This window comes from Ipomoea triloba, chromosome 13 (assembly GCF_003576645.1).
Source record: "Ipomoea triloba cultivar NCNSP0323 chromosome 13, ASM357664v1".
NCBI classification, from domain to species: Eukaryota; Viridiplantae; Streptophyta; class Magnoliopsida; order Solanales; family Convolvulaceae; genus Ipomoea; species Ipomoea triloba.
In genome coordinates, this window is record NC_044928.1 from 21841280 (window position 1) to 21866093 (window position 24814).

Sequence of the window (24814 nt, forward strand, 5' to 3'; positions counted from 1 at the left end):
TCAATACGCCCTTGAAAAAATACTTGATATGTAGAGTAATTTCTTGAAAATCATCAAACTGATCTGTATGTAGATGGCGGGCTTTATAACAATCTTGTTTAATGGTCTTAAACTCCAATCTGAACTGGTCTTCTTATTTAGTTCACTCATGGTCTCCCGTCTTCGTCTTCAAACACTGAACTAAGTTATTCTATAGTACAGACTCAATCTAATACAAATACAACTTTCAAAGAATGATCTTCTGAACTAGATCTTGCACAACTAATTTTTCCATAAATCAAAAACAACTAGGAGGAGTGAAAAATACTTTGATTTGTAAAAATCCTTTTTCTCAATGATTCACTTTATTAACAATAATTTGTTTTAACTTAAGTTTATTAAGTCTAGAAATTCGAGCAGTAAAGATTTTAAAAATATATAAAAGTCTATTCACTCCCCCTTGATTTTAAAAATCATCACCCTTGTACGAGTTAATCAGAATATTCTATGCCTCATGGGAGATCATTGCACCTTCAATATGGTTGAAGATTCTATTACTCATCTCTTGATGGATGTAGTACAACACGTTCTTGTCTTTGCTCTTCTCAATTGCATTATCTGCTAATTTTGTAGGTATTCCATTTTCAACAATTTCCAGCGGATCATGATAGTCAAACAACACCTTCATTTGAGTGCTCCAACGATTGTAGTTTTTTTCATCAAGAACAAGAATAGAAAATTGAGCAATGTTGTTCATTGTGATAGGCTCGAATGAAGGGCGCGCTATAGTTGGCTTTGATACCATTTGTAGAAAAATTGAAGTATAAGGTTACAGAACATACAGTGTGTTAAACTGATATTGTAACAACCCTAATAGTAAACACTGGACAGAAAGAAAAGAACATACATAAGGAACCATACTTGTTCTCATAATTGCAAAGCTTGTCCTAAAGTCTTTATAAAGGTGTATGAGAACCTAAAAAGTAGGATCACACAAAGAAGATCGTGTAAGTTAGGATCTTGATGACTGGCAAAAAACTTATTCAACATGAAATAATAAACACAATTAATATATCAGAACTAGTTAGTCCAACACCCGCCATCGCCTTGGACATACAGTAGTTTATTCATAATAAGGACATATGTGTACAACATATTAAAACTACAACATCAAAGCTGAAGATCCAAACAATTGAATGGAAATATGAGGCATAAAGTTCACTCCTTCTCATTATATATGGATAGAAAAAGTGGAAAACTCACGTTTGTGCTTTAGTCATCTTCCTAAGCTCGTTTTCAAATTTCCCCATAATTATTGGAGGCAAAGCTAATGCCACGAGTTTACCCTCTCTGTCTTCTCTCCTTGTATGAGGTACCAAGCACCCAACTCCATAAACAACGCCATAAACGCCACCAAATACAGGCTTACCCCATCCAAAATCCACCTCGTCATATCCAAATCGTGAATTGTCTGTTATGAAGAAGTTCCTTGGTACAGTCCACCTTGGTCTCTCCCTAGTCACCATAAAATCTATAATCGATTTAATATAATCATCCTTAACAGTATTTTTAGCCTCCCTAATCAACTTGGCTGCATATGATATCGGATTTGAACACAACAACTTGGCTGTGGTTATCGCTGTCACGGATACAATTGCATTACCATAGTATCCAAGGGGCAGTTTCAGGTCTAGCAATCTTTCTCGTATATTGACAATAATGGTCAATAGCATCATTGAATTAGGGTCTGGTCGGAGAGCAATGGTACGACATTTCCATAAGCAAGCAGAAAGTGCCTCGAATGTTGTACTTGAAGGGCATTGGTCCTTGATAGCTTGCAGCTCTCTTGAGTCAAAAGTGAAAGAACGTTTAATGAAGAGGGAGTGGCTTATATTTTTGCTAAAAAACACTAAGGGGTCACTCGCCAGCTTTTGTGTGTTGATGAATTTGGTGGTACGCATCAATAATTTTTCGAAGTCCCACCACTTTGTAGTCTTGGATAACTCGAAATCCTTGAACTCGTTGTGTTCGTAGGTGATGGTTGGGGTTGGCCTTGCAGTTAAGAGGCCTCTCTCCCAGCTTGGAATTATTGAAGGAACAGAAGCACCCTGTACCAGTTCACTCACCGCATTTACAAACTGAATGAACCCTTGGGCATCCATCATAGTGTGGTTGAACCGTATTCCCAATGCAAAGCCACCACAAGTAAAACGGGTTACCTACATCACAATACATTATAACCATGCAAGAGTGAGTCTCTGGGTCATAATGGAAATGTAATATTTGTGTTAGAAAATATAATAAAAATCAAGAATAAATTATTGCTACTGGGAAAAATGTAATGCTTTTGAGAGAAAATCTAATACTTTTTTTAAAAATATAATATTGAGGTTTGAATAGTTAATTATGAGACAAATGTAATGCTAGTCATGGACATGCAGTAATGCAAAAATCCCGCTTAGGCACCGACTAATCGGCGCTGGCTGACGACCTAGCGTATCACCATAATCGGTGGCCTAGGCGGCTAGCCGACTAGGCCGTCTAAGCGCCGCCTAGGCCTCCTAGGCGCTTAGGCACTGACTAGGTCACCTAGTCGGCAGATTAGCTATTGTTCCCGTCTTTTATTAAATGGTTATTTCACTAAAAAAAAGACATTATTTTGAGCGAAATAAACCTAAATTGTTCAAACTCTAGATATTTTTAAGTTAATATTTAATATTTTAGTATGATCTAGTAAAGTATTAAATATTTTATAATTATCAAGTCTTAAAAATTTTAAAAAATGTAAATAATTTTTAAAAAAAATAAAAAATAAAATAAAAAATTCACGGGCGCCTAGGCGCCGCCGAACGCCTGAGGAGCACCTAGCGATTTTTTCAACCATGTGTTTTCTTTAAACAACGGCTACTTTGAAATCCTATTTGTCAAAATACAGTAATTTTAAAGTGGCTCTATTTTGTAAATAGCCTTTCAAAGTACCTTAATTTTGGAAAAATAAAATTAAAAAAAATAACTCGGTAAAATATTATGTTATACTATATGCCAACCTTAATTACCTTATGGCCTAGTGGCACGGAGTGAGTCTCATTAATCATATCATTCAATGATAGCGGTTACCAAAATAGCAAAACATGGTATTAAATGGGTGGAAGGTATATAGATAATGATATGTATGTGTCAATGATGTAGAGAGTTAGTTACACGTTCAGTCTTCAACCCCCATTCAAACTCTAAAAAACAAATTTGAATGTCTCAACAAAATATAGCTAGTCTCGAGAAGGTAACTGCTAAAGTAAAATATTAAAATAAATAAATAGCTCCCTATTATCTTACTTGAATAAGTAGAAGAGGACAATCAATGATCCCTTTAGATCCAGGCACAGTGTTGAGGAGTTGCTTCAAGTATGGACATGGTGGCTGAATGGATTTATCACCTAACTGCTCAAGCTTAACATTCGCTTTTGCTTCAACAAACAAAACCCCTTTCCCATTGCAATTCACAATCAGTTTTCCATTCTCCCCTTCAAAAATCCTACCCGCCAAGGGATAGTAGAAAACAAGTGCTTTAGCTAACCCTTCTTTGATAGCCATTGCTGGATCTTCCCCTCTCCTATCAACACTGTTCCTGTAAAACATCAAAACTGGAATATGAACTCGAATGGTGCGTTGATCGTCGATATCGGAAAGCGGTTTATGTTGATGAGGTGTGGAGGTGTATGGCACGATAAGCTGAGGCTTACTTCTTGTTACACAGAACAGCAGTGGAGCAGATAAACATGCCATTGAAATTGCAATTACAACTAAAATTTGCTTTCAGGAAAGAATCTTAAATCTTGGCTTGCTGTCGACTTCAATCTCTATTATAAATAAAAGTTGCAAATAAAACACTACCAGCAGTTGCAATCGAGGAATGAGTAACCAAAATAAGTAAACTCATTTAAAGCTCACTTAAATGTAATTGTTAATGACATGACATCTTTAATCTTAAATCTTTAATTAACTATAATAAAAGTAAAATCTTTTTGCTGAAAACTAGCTTCCGGCCTAAACAACACGGCACCCTTTTATGACTTAGGCAGGCCAACACTACTTAGGTAAGCTAACACTACAATAGCGATAATATAGAAAAAATGCAGGAAAATATAGAGAGAATATATAGGTATTGTATTGCTCAGAATTGTTTGTAATCTCTCTATGGAGGGTCCATTTATACATATCTTGGGCTTAGAGCCTTATAAGGAATAAGAATCCTGGATTACCTCCTATTGGGAGTCCTCGTTATATTATAAATAATATGACCTTTTTTTTCAGATTTAAAAATAATATGACCTAATCCTATTAATATTACAAATACTAAGTCAAATCCTTGTCGAACTCTTCGGTAGTTCTGTACTGGGTCTTCTTTTTGGACCTTCTTGATCCAGTTACTCTCTTGTCGAACTCTTCGGTAGCGGGTTGGGGGTGGGGGTGGGTGGAGAAAATGAAAAGTGGATCGGGTGATGGATGTAGCCCTCCCCGATCCACACCCGACCCATTGCCATCCCTATTGCCATCCCTATGTACAGGGTCTCCTTTTTGGGCCTTCTTGATCCAGTTACTCTCTTGGGCCAGTCCATGTGACCAAGGCCTAGTATATTATCCATCATCTAGCCCTCTTGAGATTTCGTGGACTCGAAGTCTCTAGACAGTATGCTAAGTGATGCTATTTAATTATCTTCGATTGAGATGACCTGCAAATAAGATTGTTTAAAGAATTTATTATATGTTATTATTGTTATTATTTTATTTTTATTTATGTATTTATGTATATATATATATATATATATATATATATATATATATATATATATATATATAACCCGTCCTTTTTTTTCTGCCCTGCGGTGGGACTATGTTGTCCATCACCAAGTCCTCCACTTTTTTGAGATTTCGTGGATGCGAAGTCTCTCGGAAATATACTAAGAGGTTTTTGTTTTTGTTTTTTTCTTTTTTTTTTAATCATCTTCTTGCGCTCATCTTCCTCTAAGTCAACCTCTGAGGCAGTTAGCCAAAGGTCCTGATCGATCGCTTGGCAATCGGCCAAAGCTTCACCATTTATCCCCAGTCGGTTGAGACCAACTGAGACTGTCATATATTTTTTGTTATTTTATTTTGTTTTATAAGAACGTCTCGAGTCCTTAGTTTTAAACGGTGGGAATACGAGTTTTCCACTGCCTAGTGAGTATGCCTAGTGATCGCTTGGTCTAGGTGCGATTCATCAAGCATGCCATATCTCACACTTGGGAAGGTGGTTTCCAGTATAGTTGCTATGGGATAGGGTCCACAGTTCAACAAAAATTGTTCTAGAATATCAATCTCAGACAAATCGTTGTATACTACCCCTGCAATTCCATTTTGAAAACCAATCAACCGTCTGCCTATCTTCCTCTAAAGCTAAGCTTCGTAGTCTTAAGTTCTTTGTGAGTCTCAATACATTGCAATTCACCCAAAGGTATGAAGAATTAATAGTGGCTCCGACAATTACTAGTCTCGTTGCTTTTGGAATAACGGGAAGAATCTGCCTAAAATCACCACCCAAAACTACTATCTTTCCACCAAAAGTCTTTTCAGCACTACCCAATATGACAAACCTTAATAGATCCCTGGCCTCATGGTTTTATCCAAACCTTCAAAATAATGTTTGTGCATCATCGATCTCTCATCCCATATAATCAATTTGCTCCTTATTATAAGTTCAGCAAGGTCACTACCTTGCGATATATTGCACGTGGAGTCTTCGTTCAAAGAGAGTGGTATAGCAAATCTAGAATGTGTCGTCCTGCCTCCCGACAAGAGCAAAGATGTTATTCCACTCTTAAGCAACGTTCAGAATAATATCACCGCGAGAAAAATTACAAATTGCATTTTATTTAAATAAAATAGTTAGGTACGCTATTGAGATAACAAATTTGCTTATAATTAACACTAAGATTAGTTGGACTAAATACTGGTGCACCAACAGTTGGTTCTAACAACGACTAAGCATTATCGTATAACCTATTTTATTGGAGCAATGATGCTTGTGTATTATTCTGATTATATAATGACTCATTTTCTTTAAAAATAAAATGTCCGAGTTAAATCAATTGTCAAGGAATGACTCGTAATATAAATAAATAACGAAGAATCCATTCAGTAATAAACATTTCATTCTATATGTAAATTAGATATTTATTCCTTAATCATTTTTATTCTACAATTTTTAATTACATATTATATTCAATATGAACATAACCCAAGGCAACACATTCCTTAATTTTCTAGGGGAAAAAATAATAAAATATTGCTGCCCAAATTTAGATAGCACCAAAACGACATCGTTTTGGGCTCTATATATATATATATATATATATATATATATATATATATATATATATATATATATATATATATATATATATATAAAGTTTTATTTAGTTACTCGTTTCATTTGGTCGCTTTGGTTCTCCTGCTCTGCATAGCCACCGCACACCATCCACCAGCCACCGCCTAGCATACTTAATGAATGGAGAAAACAGTCATCCAGTTGCTGGCTTCAACTGACACCCACTCGCTCATCGACCATCGCCTACTCGGCTGTCGCTAGCTGTGAGCTTCCCGTCTCCTGATCTTCATCTTCACCCTTAGGTCAGTCGTCTAGACGCCGGCAGTCGGATCCGTGTTTACACTTTTTTCCTCCTTTTTATTCTCAATTTAAGAACACATGCACCAGATTCTAAGATAATTTAAGGTCTGGTGTCTCAATTTGAGAAACCCTAATCTTTTTGAACTTGTAATCTCTCTCAGATAATTTAAGATATGTGTTTCTCAATTTGAGAAACCCTAGTCCGAATGTGGTCAGTCCCCGGAATAAAGATGTGTGTATACTCTTTAATTTCTCTGTCATTTTTCTCCAATTCGAGAACACATGCACAGATTATCATATAATTGAATCCATGTTTCTCAATTTTGAGAAACCCTAGTCTAGTTTTTCAAACTGAAAAATTCAAAACTGGATTTCTCAGTATTAGAAAACCCAAGTCCAAATTTTGTCCAGTCTCCGAAATACGGATGCGTTATAGCCTTTAACTTTTTTTTTTTAATCATTTTCCCAATATGAGAACACATGCACGTTATCAGATAATTGAATCCATGTATATGTTTGTCAATTTGATCTCAAATTGAAAATTTCAAAATTGGATTTCTCAGTATGAGCAAACCAAGTCTGGAGTTCTAAAGTATATAGATAATAACGAAAATAATGAGTCAAACAATATATAATGAGATTTAATTTTGGCTCTAACCGTGATCTGTGGTCTTTTGCTTCTTCATGTCCTTTAGAATTGTTGATTCTGTGAGTTTCCTCATTATGTTGTTTGGGTGAGTTGTGAAAAAATGATGTTCACTAAAAAATTGAAAGCTCATAGTTAATTAATAGTTAAGTAATAGTTAATTAAATGAGTAGTTCAAATTTGATTAAAGAGCCCAAGAACGAATGTCATGGCCCAATTTATATGGTCAGCGACATAAAGAAAAACATAGTGTGTATACCAAAATCTTAATTTGTTCAATCTCCGCAGTTCTCAAGTTTCACTACTACAGAAATAGTATACTACATCACTTAATATACGTCAGTTTTTTAAATAACCGTTGTATAATATATTTTGTTATACTACGTCACTTAATAGACGACGATTTTTTTAAAATAATCGATGTCTAATATATTTTGTTATATTACATCACTTAAGACAACAATTTTTTTAAATAACCGTCGTATATACCTTAATTTAATTTTTTTAAAATTAAAGTATATACGGCGGTTATACTTATAACCACCGTATATATTATATAGTTTATTTTTAAAAAAATATTTAGAGTATATACGACGGTTATACAATAACCGCGGTTTACATGGTATTTATTTTTTAATTCATTTAAATATATTTAGAATATACAACAATTATATATATAACCGCCGTATATACTTTATATAGTTTTTAATTTTTTTTAAAAAATATTTATATGTATATACATTATTTGTTTTTTTAATAATTTTAAATATTTATAGTATATAAGGCGGTTATAAGTATATACTCTATAGTTTTTTTTTTTAATATTTAGATGTATATACGGTATTTGTTTTAAAATTATTTGAAATATTTATAGTATTTACGGCGGTTATATACGCCTAAGTGCTAACTACCGTATATACTATATTATTTTTTATTTTTTATTTTTTAAAAATTAGAGTATATATAACTCGTAAGGGTGTGCAAACTTCGGTAAATTTTCGATTAACCGACTAAACTGACAAAGTTCGGTTAACTATTTTTTAATCGAACTTTTTTGGTTCGGTAAATGGTTAAAGATTTTTTAAATTTTCAGTTAACGGTTAATTCGGTTCGAAAGTTCGGTTAACCGAAATTTTAAATATATATAATAATAAATATAAATAAAATCTACTATGTAAAATTCCTATAAATTTCTAGTGCTGTTACGATATTGTTTTTGTATATTTTCTTATAGATTATTATTATATGTAGGATTTTAATTTAATTTATTATTATAGGTATTATTGTTACAAAGTTCAGTTCGGTTAACGATTAAAGTTTTAAAAACTTTGATTAAAATGGTTCGGTTAAGTTAACCGAACGGTTAACCGTTTGCACACCCCTTATTATAAGGTGGTTATGTACTGTAACCGTCTTATATACTTTTTAAAAAAAATTATTTATGCTTATTTCAAAAAAAAATTATTTATACTAATTTTAATTGGGGTTCAATTTTTCCCTCTTCAATCATTAGTTTTCCCGCTTCTCGCCTCTTCTAGCTTCAGCCGAGCCCACAACTCTCTCTTCACTGCCGCCGTGCTTCCTTGTCGCGGACCGCCGTCTGCCCGTGAGTCTTCGTGAAGCTCTTCCGCTGCTCTGTGAGTCTTCGTTTTCAGCGTTTTTTTCGTATCCCGTGAGTCTTCGTGAAGCTTTTCCTCTTTAATTCTTAATTCAGCGTTTTACTCTGAGAAATAATCTCAATTTTTTAGTATATAGGCGCGGAAACGATGCTGAAATAATGTAAACAGCTTGGTTAGATATAATATTTTTATCATATTAAATAATTTTGATAGATTTTCTCTCTTGCTTACGATCTACGTGTTAAATTGTGAATTCTTGACAAGGAGACTGTAATAATTTGTTTTTGGCTATTGGCTATGGTGTTGATAAAACAGTTAATTTACTGCTGCATTGGAAAAATATTTAAGCATGTTTACTTGTTATCTACGTGGCATGCATAGTGTCTCGGCATACAAGTATCTAATGTGGTGTTTTGACTATTACACTAATATTGACCAGTATTTAGTACTCTGTAGTCGGTTCGTTTTTTCTTCTTTTTAGTCTCAAGTGTTAAGGTGTATATAATTTCAATTTATAATAATCTATGATGTTAATCCCTCTAGCAATTATTCAAATGTTAAATGATTTGATGCGCGCTTAGAACAATCACAGAGAAACCGTCTATCAATTCTTCAGTCTTCACATATTAAATGATGTATTTTAGACAGTCAAATCATTATGACTTTGTGTGTGTTCTATTACATAGTGACCATGTAGTTCCCTTAATACAGATTCTGGTTTGCTTATATTTATTCTGATTCCCTATTTATGATGTAATTGCAAACAAATGGACTTGCCAAACAATTATGAATTTGATGTAGTACAATTCCCATATCTTATTAATAGTATAGATGATACATTCTCAATAATAATACAGAGTCTTAATAAGAATAAAAATATGATATCTAAAATGCACAATACAAAGAAATCTAAAAATACAATTTAAAGTGTACAATATGAATCTAAAAGTGCATAAATAAATATATATGTAATAAAAGTGCAAAATATAATCACGCATGGCACGATGGCAGGCAGTAACATTCACGCATCAATAGAGAACAAAATGAAGCAATTACTCACAATAATTGCAGTTGGTCTACTATGTCTCTGAAGCTAAGCTTGAACCACGCACCAAGTGAAATAGTGGAATCAGCAGACGCCTAGCTTGTCCAAAAGTTATTTAAAATGCTCTATTATGAAACACCATTTCAATTTCTCATATTACTGAACATCCAAATATAATCTCATATCCATGTTCTCAAGCTTAGGAGTTAGAATGGCAAGGAACACATACTTAGCTCCCAGTATTTTACTTTACTTTTTTTTTTTTAACGTGCAACAAATTAAATATTGATTGCAGGGCTTATATACGCAATTGCAATATACACCGTAATCATAAAATTTCATCGTGCAAATTTCCTGAGCTCTAGTAAACTTCTCTAGACCTAAAACTAAATTACTAAATATAAAGACATACCCCGTACTAAATAGATATATCTAAAAACATTAAGAAACAAAACTTTAAAAATGAAAAATATAATCCTAAAAATGCATAATATGAAATTTGGAAATGTACATTAAGGTATCTAAAAGCATAAAAATAATTTTAAAAATAAACAACAAAAACTCTAATTATAATGTTAACAAAAACCTTAAGGTACTTTGCACATTTAAGTGCGTAGCTTTAACTAATTTAAAATACTCAGATGCATAGCTTCGCACCAAGATGTAAAACTTTGCACCTTGAGGTGCATAACTTTACAACTAAGGGTGCATAAATTTGCTTCCTATGGTGTAAAACTTTGCACATTTAAGTGGTCAGCTTTAATTAATTTAGAATATTATCTTTAAGATGCATAACTTTGTCCCTTGAAGTACATAACTTTACAACTAAAGGTGCATAAATTTACACTTAAAGGTGTAAAACTTTGTACATTTATGTGCCAAACTTTAACATGTAATGTCCAAGAGAAATTTTGCAATCAAAAAAGGAACAGCATACACTAGAAAAAGAAAATAATGCTCTTAAAGAATATATATATATATATATATATATATATATATATAAACTTACACAAAATTACATGCTACTGCATTTTTAAAAAAAAAATATTTCTTCAATCTAGACCCTTATATTTAACTCTATTTTTTACTTGAGCGTTCCTCTTATATATATATAAGACAAAATAATACTAAAATTGGAAAATGGAAATTCAACTAAATCGTATGATGAAAAGAATAATAAGAACCCATTTTACGAAGAACATTAATTAACCGCTGTGTTACTTCCTTTACCTCTTGTAATTCCATCTGCAGCTTAAATCGAACAATATATATAGAAAAAACTAAAACCAAAATCAGAGAAAATGAAATTCAATTAAATCATATCATTTTTCTAATACTGACTCTATTACAATGCAGTATCTGTTCATTCAATTAAATCATTTATAATTAAAAGAATAATAATCAGCCATTTATGAAGGAGAAAGGTTTATGTATACCTGGCATAATCAGTTGATATCTTAAATGGGATGGGGGAGCTGGTAGCAGTTGACTATTTTCTCAGATATACATCAACCTTTCTCTTCAGGAGGATGAGGAACATTAATTAACCGCTGTTTTATTTCCTTTAACTTTAATTTCATTACTAATTTCTCAATAAATTTCTTCTAGATAATTATTACTCAGATTTCAATTTAAAATTGAAAAAAAAATAGATCTAGAGATGCGATTTCAAACATGTAGATCTATAGAAATCCAAGCACGTTTATAGCAAATGAATAAATAAAAACGCAGAAAACTAAGCAAATCCAAACCTACTGAGAAGCAAGTGGTAGAAATCAGATAGATCCAACACGGAGGTGGTTCGAATCACCGCGGTCTCGGATTCAATTGATGCAAGGCAGGAGCTAGCTAGATTTGCAGATGGCAACGTACATGCAACCACTCGCAATCCGATCCGGCAGTTCCCGACCTGCACCAAGCGAATTAGAGACCGCCGCAACGTAGATCAAACGCACAACGCTGTCGTTTCCTGCTGGTATGCTATCCAGGAATTAGGAATAGGTAGAATATGAGGCGTAATGTACAGAACTGAAGTTTAGAGAGAGAGAGAGAGAGAGAGGAGGTGCGTGTACGTGAAATAAGCGGGACGCGAGGGGAGGGAACAAAGACTTTATAGAAGAACTGGACTAATGAGATAGTGACGCGTGAGCTGCTAAACCGGCGACGCGTTAGTTGAAACGTGGAATAAATCATGGAAATTCGGGCTCGGGTCGCTGACATGAGTGATGAGCCCGATCCGCTTTCCAACTTTAGAAGATCCTGGTCACCTCAGTGACCTCATTACCTTAGCCAATGGCCGGTTAATATATGAAATGGATAATCACTTTTTTGATCCTCAATTATTGTCCACCGATATAGTACTTAGTTTTCAATTTAAATCAATGCGATCCTTGAATTGTCTCAAATTTTATCAATTAAATTCTTTTACTACTATTTAATGATTTAGTCGGTAATGACACCTGTTTAGTAAGGGACATTTAAGTCTTTTTCCAAACAGCTCTCTTTTATTTATTTATCTTTATCGTTGTTTTTTATTTTTCTCTCCGCGGTTGAAGAACCATGAGTTGAAGCTACGAAGAAAATGAAGAATCCAGCAACGAAGAACCCAGTGTTGAAGAAGGATTAATAATCATGTTGAAATTTTCTTGTCTATAAAATGTCTTGCAACAAGAGTAGTTCATCGAATGTATGTCAGATGTGCGATGCAGGTGTGGATATTTGGCTCCAAGGACGATGTCCTAGAATTATGCTAACCCAGGGAAGAGATATCAGACATGTTCACGATACCGAGTAAGTGTAAAATTTGTAAAACCTCTTAAGTGTTAAAAGTATACATTTTGTTATGTAATTCAAAATTGGGATTGATGTTTGGTCAGGGGAATGGAAGTTGTCGATTTTTTGAATGGATGGACTATGATGTCTTTGAGCGTGTCTTCAATGTGATTTTAGGTTTGTTGAAGAGGTCGGATAAGTATGAGAAGGAAATCCAAAAGCTGCAATATACAATTGATCGAGAAAAAAGAGCACGAAATTACTAAGAAGATTTGAGAATCTAATTTTAAGTTTTTGTATGGATTTGGATTTGGTGTTGTATTTGCCGTCCTTGGTATGAGTATTTGGATAATGAGTGGTCAACGAAGTGAAGGGTTATTCCAGCTAAAGTAGGAGTAATGCATTGATGCAGTGTTTTAGGTTAAGTTTAGTAGTACTTTAATGGTGTAATGTTATTTTCTAGTAGTTCAATGATGTAATAAACCAATATTATGTATTTTTATTGATGATATATGGATGAATGAAAATTACATTTTGTGATTACCACAATACTACCTAGTGAAAAAGTTGTTCAATTCGATGCTCACATCAGTGTTTTTATTTATCACTGGAATGAAACCACTAGAATAAAACCAAACCATGCTCACAGGTGAGAGTTGTGATTTAAGCTTTAATTTCTCTTCTGCTACAGACTTCTTCTTCAACACGGGGTTCTTCGTTGTTGGATCTTCAATTTCTTCATTGGCTTCTTCGCAACTTCGACTTAGGGTTCTTCAATCGCAGAGAGAAAAAACAAAATATAACGGTAAAGGTAAATAATTAAAAGGGAACTGACTGGAAAAGACTTAAATGCCCCTCACTAAACGGGGTCATTACCTGCTAAATCACTAAACAACAGAAAAATTGTTTAATTGACGAAATTTGAGACAATTAAAGGATCACATTAGTTCAAATTGAAAACTAGCGACTACATTAACAGTTGGGCAACAATTGAGAGATCAGAACAATGATTATCCGTATATGAAATCAATTGTTATACCATGAAACAAGTACGTTCATCTTACATTGTAGATCTTGATTCAAAAAAATTATGTATTTGTTGATATATCATGTACCTGCAGTTAACCATTTATGTACATGTAAATAAATTAAAGGTACATAATATGTTAACTACAGACACATAATTTTTTGAATAATGGAATATAAAATGAGAAAAAAAATAAAAATGACATTGTCCCTGCATTAGACATTGAACTTTAATACACATACATGTATATGTATACATATATTATATATTTATATATAAGTATTATATATTTACTCCGCATTTATTTTTATTTTAATCATTTATTTATTTATTTATTTTGATTCCGATTCATATTTACTAGCATACGAAAAGACTTTTTCTATTTATAAACTCATTACTATTATATTACCAAATATTTTATTTCAATTACCATCCAATTCTAATGTTTGAACAAAATGCCCTTTTAATTAAGTTTTCTTTATACAAAAATATTAATTTCAATATTTACACTTCAAGTTACATACAATGAAAGAGTATGTTTTCTTTAATTTGAATAAATTATTAAAGTTTAATATAATTATCGAATATCAATAAACAAGTGCATGTTACACTACTTATCGGGTGACTGTTAACACGTACATGTCTTCGTGAAAGGGAAATTGAGGCAAAAAATTCGGAAACTGGCCCATGCAGGTCTCGAACCTGCGACCTTCGCGTTATTAGCACGACGCTCTAACCAACTGAGCTAATAGGCCACATTTATTAAATTTTAAACTTTATTTATTTATTGAAACATTTTATCACTTGAGCATAATGGCCAACCTGACCACCGGTGGCCAGACATAATGCAGAGAACTGATCATTTCGAATAATTAATTTAATAAATTTTCATCGGTAAACAAGGGTGATTACTTGAATTTTGAAAAATTAGATGAAATTGTGGCAACAGACAATAGTGACAACTAAAATACAGAAATATATTTTTTATTTTACACAAATAAAAATAAAAACAACACAAAAAACGAATCTAAAATACATAATAATTTTTTTTTGAAAAAGTTCAAACAAACCCCTTAACTCAACTAAATAGTGCAATTGAGCCCCCTAACTAAAAAAACTCCATCAAAAACCCTTAAACTATCAAAAAAGTACACCGTACTATTAAGCCCTTATCTTACCTATTAAGCAAGTTACCGTAGATTTGGCATCGAATGAGCTACTACATGTGCTATTAGCCTATTATTATGATGTTGCGATGATTTGATATAAATTAAAATTTAAATAATACTATACGGAATTGAGATAGCTGTGGTTATTTCCATCCAGCACCATGATTGACTGAGATTTCAAGGGAGCGGCTATAATCACCACACTTGTTTCAAATTCAAAGAGGGGCGGCCATGACCCTCCCCTTTGTCTTAGATTCGAAGAGGGTGGAGGCGCCCCTTGTCCGTTATTTGACAGGGGAGGCCATTGCTGCCTCCCTTGTCTAAAATTCATAAGGGATCAGCTCTCTAAGATAGCCATGGTCATTTGATAGCAACTATGACGCTAGATGGAGATAGTTATTGTTGTCTTTGTTCATTTTTTTAAAATTTTTATTTGTTAAAAATTTTATACAAAATTATTTAATTTATATAAATTCATTTTCACATAAGAATAATAACAAATGTAGAAACTCAGTTTGAGTCAAAGGGACATCAATAGACTTAAGCTCAGTTTGAGTCAAAGTGGCATCAATAGACTTTTCATAAAATATGCACATCCTTATGTCTTTGTTATTAGCTAATTTTATTTTTTTTGGAAACATTAGCTAATTTTATTAAACAATCATTTTACAAATTGTTAAAATAATCTAGTGGTAAAAAACGTTAACACAATTTGGCATCCTCTATCAGCCAACAAATCCGTTAACTGTTGATTGCCGAATAATGTCGTAGTAGTGGATATGTAAATAATATAAGCAAAGGTGGTGATGTGAAGATAAATAAATAGGGGCGATGATAATGTAGATAGACAATAGTGGCATGGTTTCATAAGTTCATAAACAAATTCACGCACATTTAGAAGTTCTAAATTTGGGTTAAAACATGCATTCCACCTCACTCAAATTTACATATGAAGATTAAATGTTGCTAGAGGTTAATAGTGGCATGGTTTCATAAGACAAGGTTCTATGCACAACCCTCGGTAATAAAGCCAAACACAAATAGCCTCAAGATAATACGAAAACACAAAGACTCTAGGACATATGCCAAAAAGTCTTCATCAAGAGCAATAGGGAACAAGAGTAGCAAAGGGATGCAATAGAACTCATAGTAATAAAGATAATCCAAAGAGATGAAGAGAATACAATAGATCGTCAAGAGAATAAGAATAAATTGGGATAAATTAGAACGCCGATTGGTTTATTATGGTTAAACTCCCCCTTGACATTTGAGAAATAAAACGCCTTTTGGAAATAAAATATAGTAGTGTGAAATGAAATAAATACCCTTGAGGAAAAAATTTGGTACACTCAAAATAAAGAAACAAGTATGGTAATAATGAAATTGAACAGCCTTAGAAAAAACTCAACAGACTCAAAAAGCTCTCAAATCTACCAAAACAATTGATGAATGGCAAAACAAGGATTTGAAAATTTCCATTGACATTGGAAGGAAAGATCAAGAAACAAGCTTGCAAAAAGTACTATTTTCCTATAATTCATGGACTAAATTTGTCATTTCTCTTTTTTTTTTTTTTTTTTTTTTAAAGATAGACTAAAAAGAATCAAACAAATAAAATGAGACGAAAAGAGTGGCTAAACTAACATCCTCACAGATGATGCAATGGCTTGCAACTCATCTGCAGTAACTTTCTTCCACTCACCACCAATCATCAGACATCCTTCTATACCTGCTGCAGATGTGTCATGGCTGCTTTCTGTCTCTGCCATCTCTCGATCGATTGGGTGAGCGGGAAGCTCAGCTTCCCTCATTTTCTTATGATGGGAATTGTCTAAACATTCAATAGCAGATTCAGCCACCCTCTTGCTGTGATTTTCATTTGATACTTGGCATTCTTTTGGATTTGATGATTTGGAAACTTCGGTGCAATTAGCATTGCAATCAAGAATAGGTAGGCGGCCTGAAGAACTGAAAGCATGAGGTAACATACCTATAGGACATGGTCTCCAATTATCTGTGACAACCCATTGTCTACGAACACCGGCATGGTTTTGAGTTTTGTTTACCTTGTTGCTCTTCATTGATTTTAGTTTAATCAACTGAAGCTTCTTTCCAGCTTGACTAAGGGATTCTTCTTGCCTGGAGAGGAAGCTTTCTGAATGTACATTAGGAGAGTCTGATTCATTAACATCTGCATCAAATACGCTCAGCAAAGAGAGCGTTTTAAGTTTATCACGTAAAGAGTTCTTCCCCATTAGACGTGCAAGAACTATGGATGAAGCCATCAGTTGCTTGTTGCCATGAGAGGACAACACGAGGCATTTGCATAAAAGGTCCTGTAGGGTAGCCTTGGCCAGAATTTGGTTATTTGAAGAATCTCCAGTTTCTGATACAGATCTTTTCTCATGTACATGCCTCAGGGTCTTCAGATTTTCAATTAGCCATTCAAACAGGTAAGAAAGCAGTTGAATTTGGCGAGGCACTGTTACATTATCCAATGAATGGCAGTCACCTAATCAAGATCCAGAGTCCAGACAATGAAAATAAACTAAAATCAGTATTATGACAAAGCCCCTATGAACCACCAAAAGAAAAAAGAATATAGAAAAACAAAAAATAAAAAAACAATTCAAAAGATGACATAAAACGAATACAGATCTATCCTCTCATCATCTTCCTGCTAGTCACAAAAATCCTCACTATACTCCAAAAGAGGAAGCAACCCTGAGAAGTGTTCAGGCTCCTATATGGAAGCTATGGATAAGTAGTTACTTACCACTTAGCAATTCTGTGGCTCCATGTATCTCAATTTTATCAAGGATTCCTCTAAGAAGTGTAATAAGCAAGTCTGGTGCTTTATTAGACAATTTTGTGATGACTGGTTTCCAGTGATCAAATACAGCATGCATACTAATGTTTCCTTGGATAGTTTGACCAGAATCTGATCCATCAGCTAAATGCAAGGAATCTAATGCCTTAAGCAACAGTTCCAAAAGCACTGACACCACTTCTGAAGACGACGAAGAATACAACCGAAGAATATATTTCAAAGATTTGGTAACCTGTTTCTTAGGACCTGAAACATACACCCATACAATGGGCAAAAATTATAATCATCTGTAAAACATATGGAGACATTTTCCAAAGACAATAAGCAGAATAAAGTCCAGTCTGCATGCCCAACCAAACAGATATTATAATACAACCTTGCTTGCCTAGACCAACATTTAATTGATTATAAGTAAACATAAAAAGAGAGGTTGATAGCAATAGTACTTTGTACTGGAGAGCAGAATAGCTTTTAAACAATCTTTAAATAGTTTGCATCTCTCATTGATATTGCAAGGCTACATATATGTCTTTCTAATTAACAGGAGTATTGAGTATAGGTGACACTGCCTCACAAAAAGTGAAATGGGGTGTACTTACCCAAAATAATAATAATAATAATAATAATAATAATAATGTGAAAAGGAGTAAGGCACTCCAATTCTAACTTTTTTCCAGCAAAGGGGTTAACGGATGCATAAATTCTCTACAAGAATATATCTCACAGTGATAGCTATTGATTATACATAGAGCAAAAACCTTTGCAATTTGAAAATAACATGTCAACACTGAATTTGGAAATTGGGATTTCAAAATTCCAAGTTTCTGCAATGCCATGTATTTTTTCATTTCCTTCTCTTCAATGAAAGTTGATTCTCCCATATCCTTATTTGCACCCAAATTCTTCTTCCAATCATCAATTCAACCTCCATATAACATGCATATATAGGAAGAACCTATTCTTTGGTTCTTAGACGTGTATATTAATTATTTATAATACAATGTAATATTGGAACTTTAAATCATACCACAAAGCTCTGTAATCGTCAAAGCTTGTACCATAGACATGGACCTAAAATATATATTCCACCTCGACTGAAAGATTAGCTATTACTCCTATTAGTGAGGACACACATTTACTATTTTATATGTATCCTCAACATGTCCCCTCACATGTGAGAAGATTCTTGTTTTTAATGGGCTAACCATGTGGAAATATTTTGATGATGTATGGCATGTAAAAATTCAAATCCAGGACCATTTGGCTGCTTAATTCCATATTAAATTACGTGCTCATCTTAACTATATGCTTAAGCTATTACTGAAGATACACAATTAATATTTCATATTCATCCTCAACCAGTCCAATAACTAAAATGCACTAGGCAAGTACAATAAATTTGAAACATCCAGCAAAATTTCATGTAGCATTGTAGCAAACTGAATAAACAATCCCATAAAATATTTGACTTATAGAATAACCTGATGATTTAGAAAATGAAGGCTTCCCAGCTACAAAAGGAAGAAATTTGTTGAATCCAAAGAATTGACCTGGATGTCTAACACCTGTTAAAGTGCATTAAAATCACTCAAATAAAAACATTGGCACTAAACAAACAGAAATCATGGCAGCATTTCCAGGAAGAAATCAGGGAGAAATGAATCATTATAATGCAACAAGCCATCTTAGAAGTGGTTGAAGATGTATCAGTTAGTTTCAAGCAGGAAATACTTCCCTTCAGCTACATTGTTTCTCCCTTTTGTGATTGCTTATGTGTTTTTGATGTTCTAACTAAAAACCACAACACAAATGATCAAAATATTATCAGTTCGTTTCATGCAGGAAATACTTCCCTTCAGCTACATTGTTTCTCCCTTTTGTGATTGCTTATGTGTTTTTGATGTTCTGACTAAAAACCATAACACAAATTATCAAAATATTCAGACATTGAACTGATTGAAGTAATTGTTTATCGAGCTAGATTTGACTAAAATCAACCACCAGGTTGGGGACATCTTCACTCCTTAACAAGGCCTTAATTATTACACCATAATAGCAGAACTGCCTAAATGGCGTCCTCTTAAAAAAAATTTGGAGGTCTTCATTACTTATTTGTCCACCTCCTGTCCTCTTAAGACTTCTCTTCAATCTTCACGGTGATGAACAGACAACCACAAAACCCAAAATGTTGGGCACAACATAAAATCAATCCAGCACTTAGTGTCTTTTATATGCACCATATTCTAGCCACCAAATATTATCCCACAATAGAGATGTCCAATTACTGCAGTTCTTTCAGGAGGATTTTCAATTTAACAACAATACTGATTGCAAAGGAAAGGACCCATGATTTTTTGTCAACTAAGGTAACCAAATGCAGGCAAATACTTGGCATGTACATGTTTCAATATGCTTCATTTAAATATAGCAAGGCTTAAGCCATACAACCATTAAATGTCATATAAAACTGAATTTGGATTCTGGGAAAATGAAACTATGCTATGGCCACAATCCCATCATGCTGATTCCTGGCATCAATAGATTTTTATATTCCACTGCATGCTTCTTAGATCTTAGACATCAGCATTTCTAGTGGTCCATCGAATGGAAATAGTAATTGTCCACAATTTTATGAATTCCAGAAGTAGAGGGACAAAATTGATCAAAATTCAAGAATATGAACCAAATTGAACAAAGTCTAACAATATAGAGACCTCCCAATTACATTAACCACACAAACAATTCAGACTTAGCATAAAGAGAGTTAGGTGGATTTCTAACTTTTATGCAATATCAATAAAAGATATGTGAAAATTACTTCGTAATCACAACTTAACAAATAAAGACAGCAAAGTTGGGTTGTAATATCTATCAACATTAAACTTCACACTTTACATATGGGAAATAGGTGGAGTTCTAAATTATAATCCTTGTGTAAGATCAGTGAAAGATATCTTAATTAATACAGCATGATAAATACTGAAGTTTTACTTACGGTTTTCCTTGGCAAGAGAACTTGATCTGGCAGTCTGTATTTCTTTCAAATAAAAAGCCAATTCATTTAATCTGTCACTTGTTTCCTTCTGAAGTTTGGTGGGTTGACTGCTCTGAATGGCGCTTTTTTGAGGCTCCCAGTAATATGATTGCAACCAACGAAGTGCCTGAAATCATTTCATCATATTTAGAATACCATGAGAACAGCTGAGCTTTTAAATAATTATAGAAATATGAAAAAGTAGTAACAACAGTAGGAACCAATAATGAAGATATCCCAAAGATGCTATCTAATCTAGGAATTTTTCTCTTAGAGGTATTCAATTGCGTGGTTAGGTGATCAATTCTTAAACCATATACAGTTAGGTCATGGGTAGAAGTCCTATAACCAACTTGGAAACAAACCCTGCATGATGCAGAGTTCTGCACAATGAGTGGAAACAAAAGATTTGCACTTCTCAAATGAAACCTTCACTCTTTATAATTTGAATTTGTATTTCCAAATATGTGCCCCCTCCCCCTAATCACTCCAAACAATACGATTACAGATTAAACATTTTGTTTAAATTGAATTAGACCTGGGGAAGTACCATCATAATAAATATTTAAAAAATAATAAAACTCATATATAGCAAAGGTGTTTAACTGATCCAACTACATCAAAGTTGAGGCTTGGTCAAATTTAGGAAACACATGCTTGTAACTATGAACAAAAAACATATATTTAAAATTTTAAATCTCAATAGTATAATCGTTATGCAGAATAGAAAAGAATGTGTGTCAAACAAGGAACCATAATGATAATAGTATTAATGCTGAAACAAATACTAGCTGAATGAAGTCTTAATCTCTTAAATTTTTATTTTTTGGAAAGGCAAAATTATTTATGTCTTGGTTTATGGCCTTAATATCTACGGAGTAATTTTCATGTTCAGTAACATGATTAATTTCTTTTATATCCCTAGTTATCAAATCAAATAGCACAGCCTCACAACATTCCATACATCGTCACTATACATAATGCTCACTACTAGCTACGTACACAATCAATTAGGTTTTGGAGGAAAATCAAGCATATAGTTTGACATCAAATAATCTATTACATAGAACTTTTTGGTACAAGGTGTCATGGTTTATGTAAATGTACAGCATCAGTTCTTTGCTATTCATTAAATTCTTATATCGATCCCAGATAGGTATCACTTATGCATCGCTCAAATAAAGTTATGGACTTGAAATCTTGTAAGGTGTAGTCTGCCTATTTCTTAATTTTTCCTTAAAAAGCCCCATGTATGCCAAGCTTAAAGTTATTTCTATGGTCCTTTCTAACAACTCAAACTGCACTATCATTTCACTTAAAAAGTAGTTACCAAGGTTCACAATTACATTTGACATTAGAAAAGAATTGAGAAATCAACAAGTGCTTTAGTTCATGCACTTCAAGAACACATGGTGACAAACAATCTGCATAGGCCAAACGGCCATAGATTTTATTTATATAACCATGACTGGTATAAAGAAGAAACTGTAATAATAGAACACATAGTGACAAACAATCTGCATAGGTCAAATGCCAATGGATTTCATTTATATAACCATGACTACTATAAAGAAGAAACAGTGATAATAAAACGCATAGTGAAAAACAATCTGCATAGGTCAACTGCCTATGGATTTAATTTATATAACCGTCACTACAGTAAAGAAGATACTGTGAATCTGTGATAATAAAATGCATAGTGACAAACAATCTGCAAACTTGCATAGGTCAACCACCTATGGATTTTATTCATATAACCATGACAACTATAAAGAAGATACTGTACAATAAAATGACGACTCAATGGAAATGGAGTTATTGACAATGTGAAAAGATTAATATAGAAATTACATATACCTTTGTAGAGGCAAGGCGGACCAACTGGAGCGAAGGAAGATCACGATGAGAACCCTCTGAAAGTATGAATCTCAATTAAAAATCCAAATTTCACTCGTATCAAAAAATAATTAGGAAACAAGGTGAACAAATGTATGATAGCACAATGGTTTAGTCTAAACATTAACCTACAAGAAACTACAGTTACTTAAATGTAATATTTGTAAATTCATGTAAATCTCTTATCTACAATTGAATGCTTCCTTTTGTACAGAATGCCAACATATTTACAAAAAACTCAAGAATAATTGATCATAAACTTTGCAAAGGGTTTATGAAGAACTGCACACCATGGCGGACATCAATCAGCATACGGGGGATGCCAATTGCATAAGCTGCCTCAGCTATTGAAAGCTCGTTCTTCTTGCGGTTCTTCTCAATAACTCCATTTACTAACCTTGAAAGACAACACAAAATATTAATAATTGATTTATCCCCAAGTTACAAAATAGAAAAGCATATGTATTTTAGGAGCACCAAAAATCACAATGTGATGAAGCATAAACTACTTTAAGTTTCGTCTCAAAAAGAAAACCCTAAAATGAAAAGGAGCCCCACATGAGTAATTAACATTTAACCATTGAACATAAAATGAAGTTTACTAATACTTTTACAGTCCAATACTTCAATTCAGTAAAAATTTTCAGAACTTAAAATTTAACAAATGTCCCAGAGAATTACTGGTATTCCTAAGGAGTTAAAGCAAGATTCAGAATTTCATAAGTTAGGATCAATGTGGGGCATCTGCCTATTCTATTAAGAAGGGATGGGATATTGGTCATTGCATTGATGATAAAAGGAAATGTGGCATGTAAAACAGGATAAAAAATGTAGAATTTCTGTCATGCAAAAAAAAAAAAAAAAACAAGCAAACAACAACAAATACCTGGTAATTGCCATAGAATATAGCATAGCCAGCATTCCTTCCGATAGCTGCACTCTTTTGGGTACATCATCTCTACAATAATGAGTCAGGAAAAAATAAAACAACAACAGGAATAATTTTATTTGGAAGCTCAATTCATCATTACAACAAATTAAACAAAAATAATAAGTTACCTGAAATATGGATCTTTCTGCTGAATTTCGATGATTGAAGCGGTAACGTCGACGGCGACTGGAATGCATCCTCTGTTCCTCCATGTCGAAATCTACAAAGATCCAAACGTATCCAAATACTTAAGTTTTTAAGCACAATCATTTTATCAAATGCATCAATGAAGAAAATGAAAACAAAAATAAATAAATAACTAAAACCTTTCATTACCCTTCGAAGAGCAGAATCAACGGAAAGTGGAGAAGAAGAGAAAAGGGAATCTCCAATGAAACTCCACTCTTCCCAGGTTAACCAAGGCACCAACTTCAAGCCCTGTGATTTTTGATCCTCAACGTCGTTAAGGTATGACTCCTTAAACCCTAACAAAGACTCCATTGTCAGGATTCAGTAAACTGGATTCAGCTATTCAGGGTTTAAGCCTTGACAGTTGACAGATTAAAGAAAAATAACCCGTCTGTGACGGGTCGGGTTAACCAACATCATATGGGACCGAATCAGACAATCAGTGTGGTTAGGCTATGCTCAGCCTGATAAAAGTATAAAACTCAGAAAAATTAATTCTTAATTTAGTCATCTAACTATTGTTCATTTCTAATTTTAATTTTAACTTTTACAACTACTAATTTAGTCCTTAAGACTATTTCTAAATTCTAATTCAAAACATCAAATTTTACACCAAAAAAAATATTCTCAATAGATTTTTAACTAAATTTTATCCATCTCCAAGACTCCAACTCATTTATACTAAATTTTATTCCTAGACTAAAATAATTTATATTATCAATTTTATACTACTACAGTAATACTTTAATTATTTTAATATAAAATATAATTGTTATGCAAATAATATTTGTATTCCACAATAATTTTATTGGTAAAAATTATATTTCATGTAGTTTAAATTTAATTAATCTATATTCAAGATTAGTCTTGTTTTAATCGTCTTTATAAAATCTTTCAAATGAAATAATTTATGTTTAATAATATAAATTCATATATAAGAATTTAACAAAATATATAAATACATAAAACAAAATAAATTAACAAAAAAGCGGGGGGGGGGGGGGGGGGGGGGG

At 33.1% G+C, this 24814-nt stretch overlaps 2 protein-coding genes and 1 non-coding gene across 4 annotated transcripts; all 3 read right to left on the reverse strand.

Moving 5' to 3' along the window:
- Positions 1-1051: 1051 nt before the first annotated feature.
- On the reverse strand, positions 1052-3840 carry LOC116002986 (methanol O-anthraniloyltransferase-like). Its single transcript, XM_031243172.1, has 2 exons — positions 3313-3840; positions 1052-2198 (listed from the first exon to the last, which is right to left on the reverse strand). Exons 1-2 carry the CDS (start codon positions 3760-3762, stop codon positions 1239-1241), a joined length of 1410 nt encoding a protein of 469 aa, XP_031099032.1. The 5' UTR covers positions 3763-3840; the 3' UTR covers positions 1052-1238.
- A 10593-nt stretch (positions 3841-14433) lies between these two features.
- TRNAI-AAU lies at positions 14434-14507 on the reverse strand. The gene has a single exon. It is a non-coding gene; the product is annotated as a tRNA-Ile (tRNA).
- A 1769-nt stretch (positions 14508-16276) lies between these two features.
- LOC116000916 (protein LAS1) lies at positions 16277-24152 on the reverse strand. 2 transcript variants are annotated; one of them, XM_031240790.1, is made up of 9 exons: positions 23949-24152; positions 23741-23832; positions 23568-23639; positions 22972-23078; positions 22643-22698; positions 20747-20912; positions 19233-19316; positions 17698-17997; positions 16277-17433 (listed from the first exon to the last, which is right to left on the reverse strand). In XM_031240790.1, the coding sequence occupies exons 1-9, from the start codon at positions 24111-24113 to the stop codon at positions 16556-16558; spliced, it is 1920 nt and encodes a 639-aa protein (XP_031096650.1). In that variant the 5' UTR covers positions 24114-24152; the 3' UTR covers positions 16277-16555. The 2 variants fall into 2 exon arrangements, with proteins under 2 accessions (XP_031096650.1, XP_031096651.1); XM_031240791.1 differs by lacking the exon at positions 19233-19316 and having other exon boundaries at positions 23949-24113.
- Positions 24153-24814: the final 662 nt, after the last annotated feature.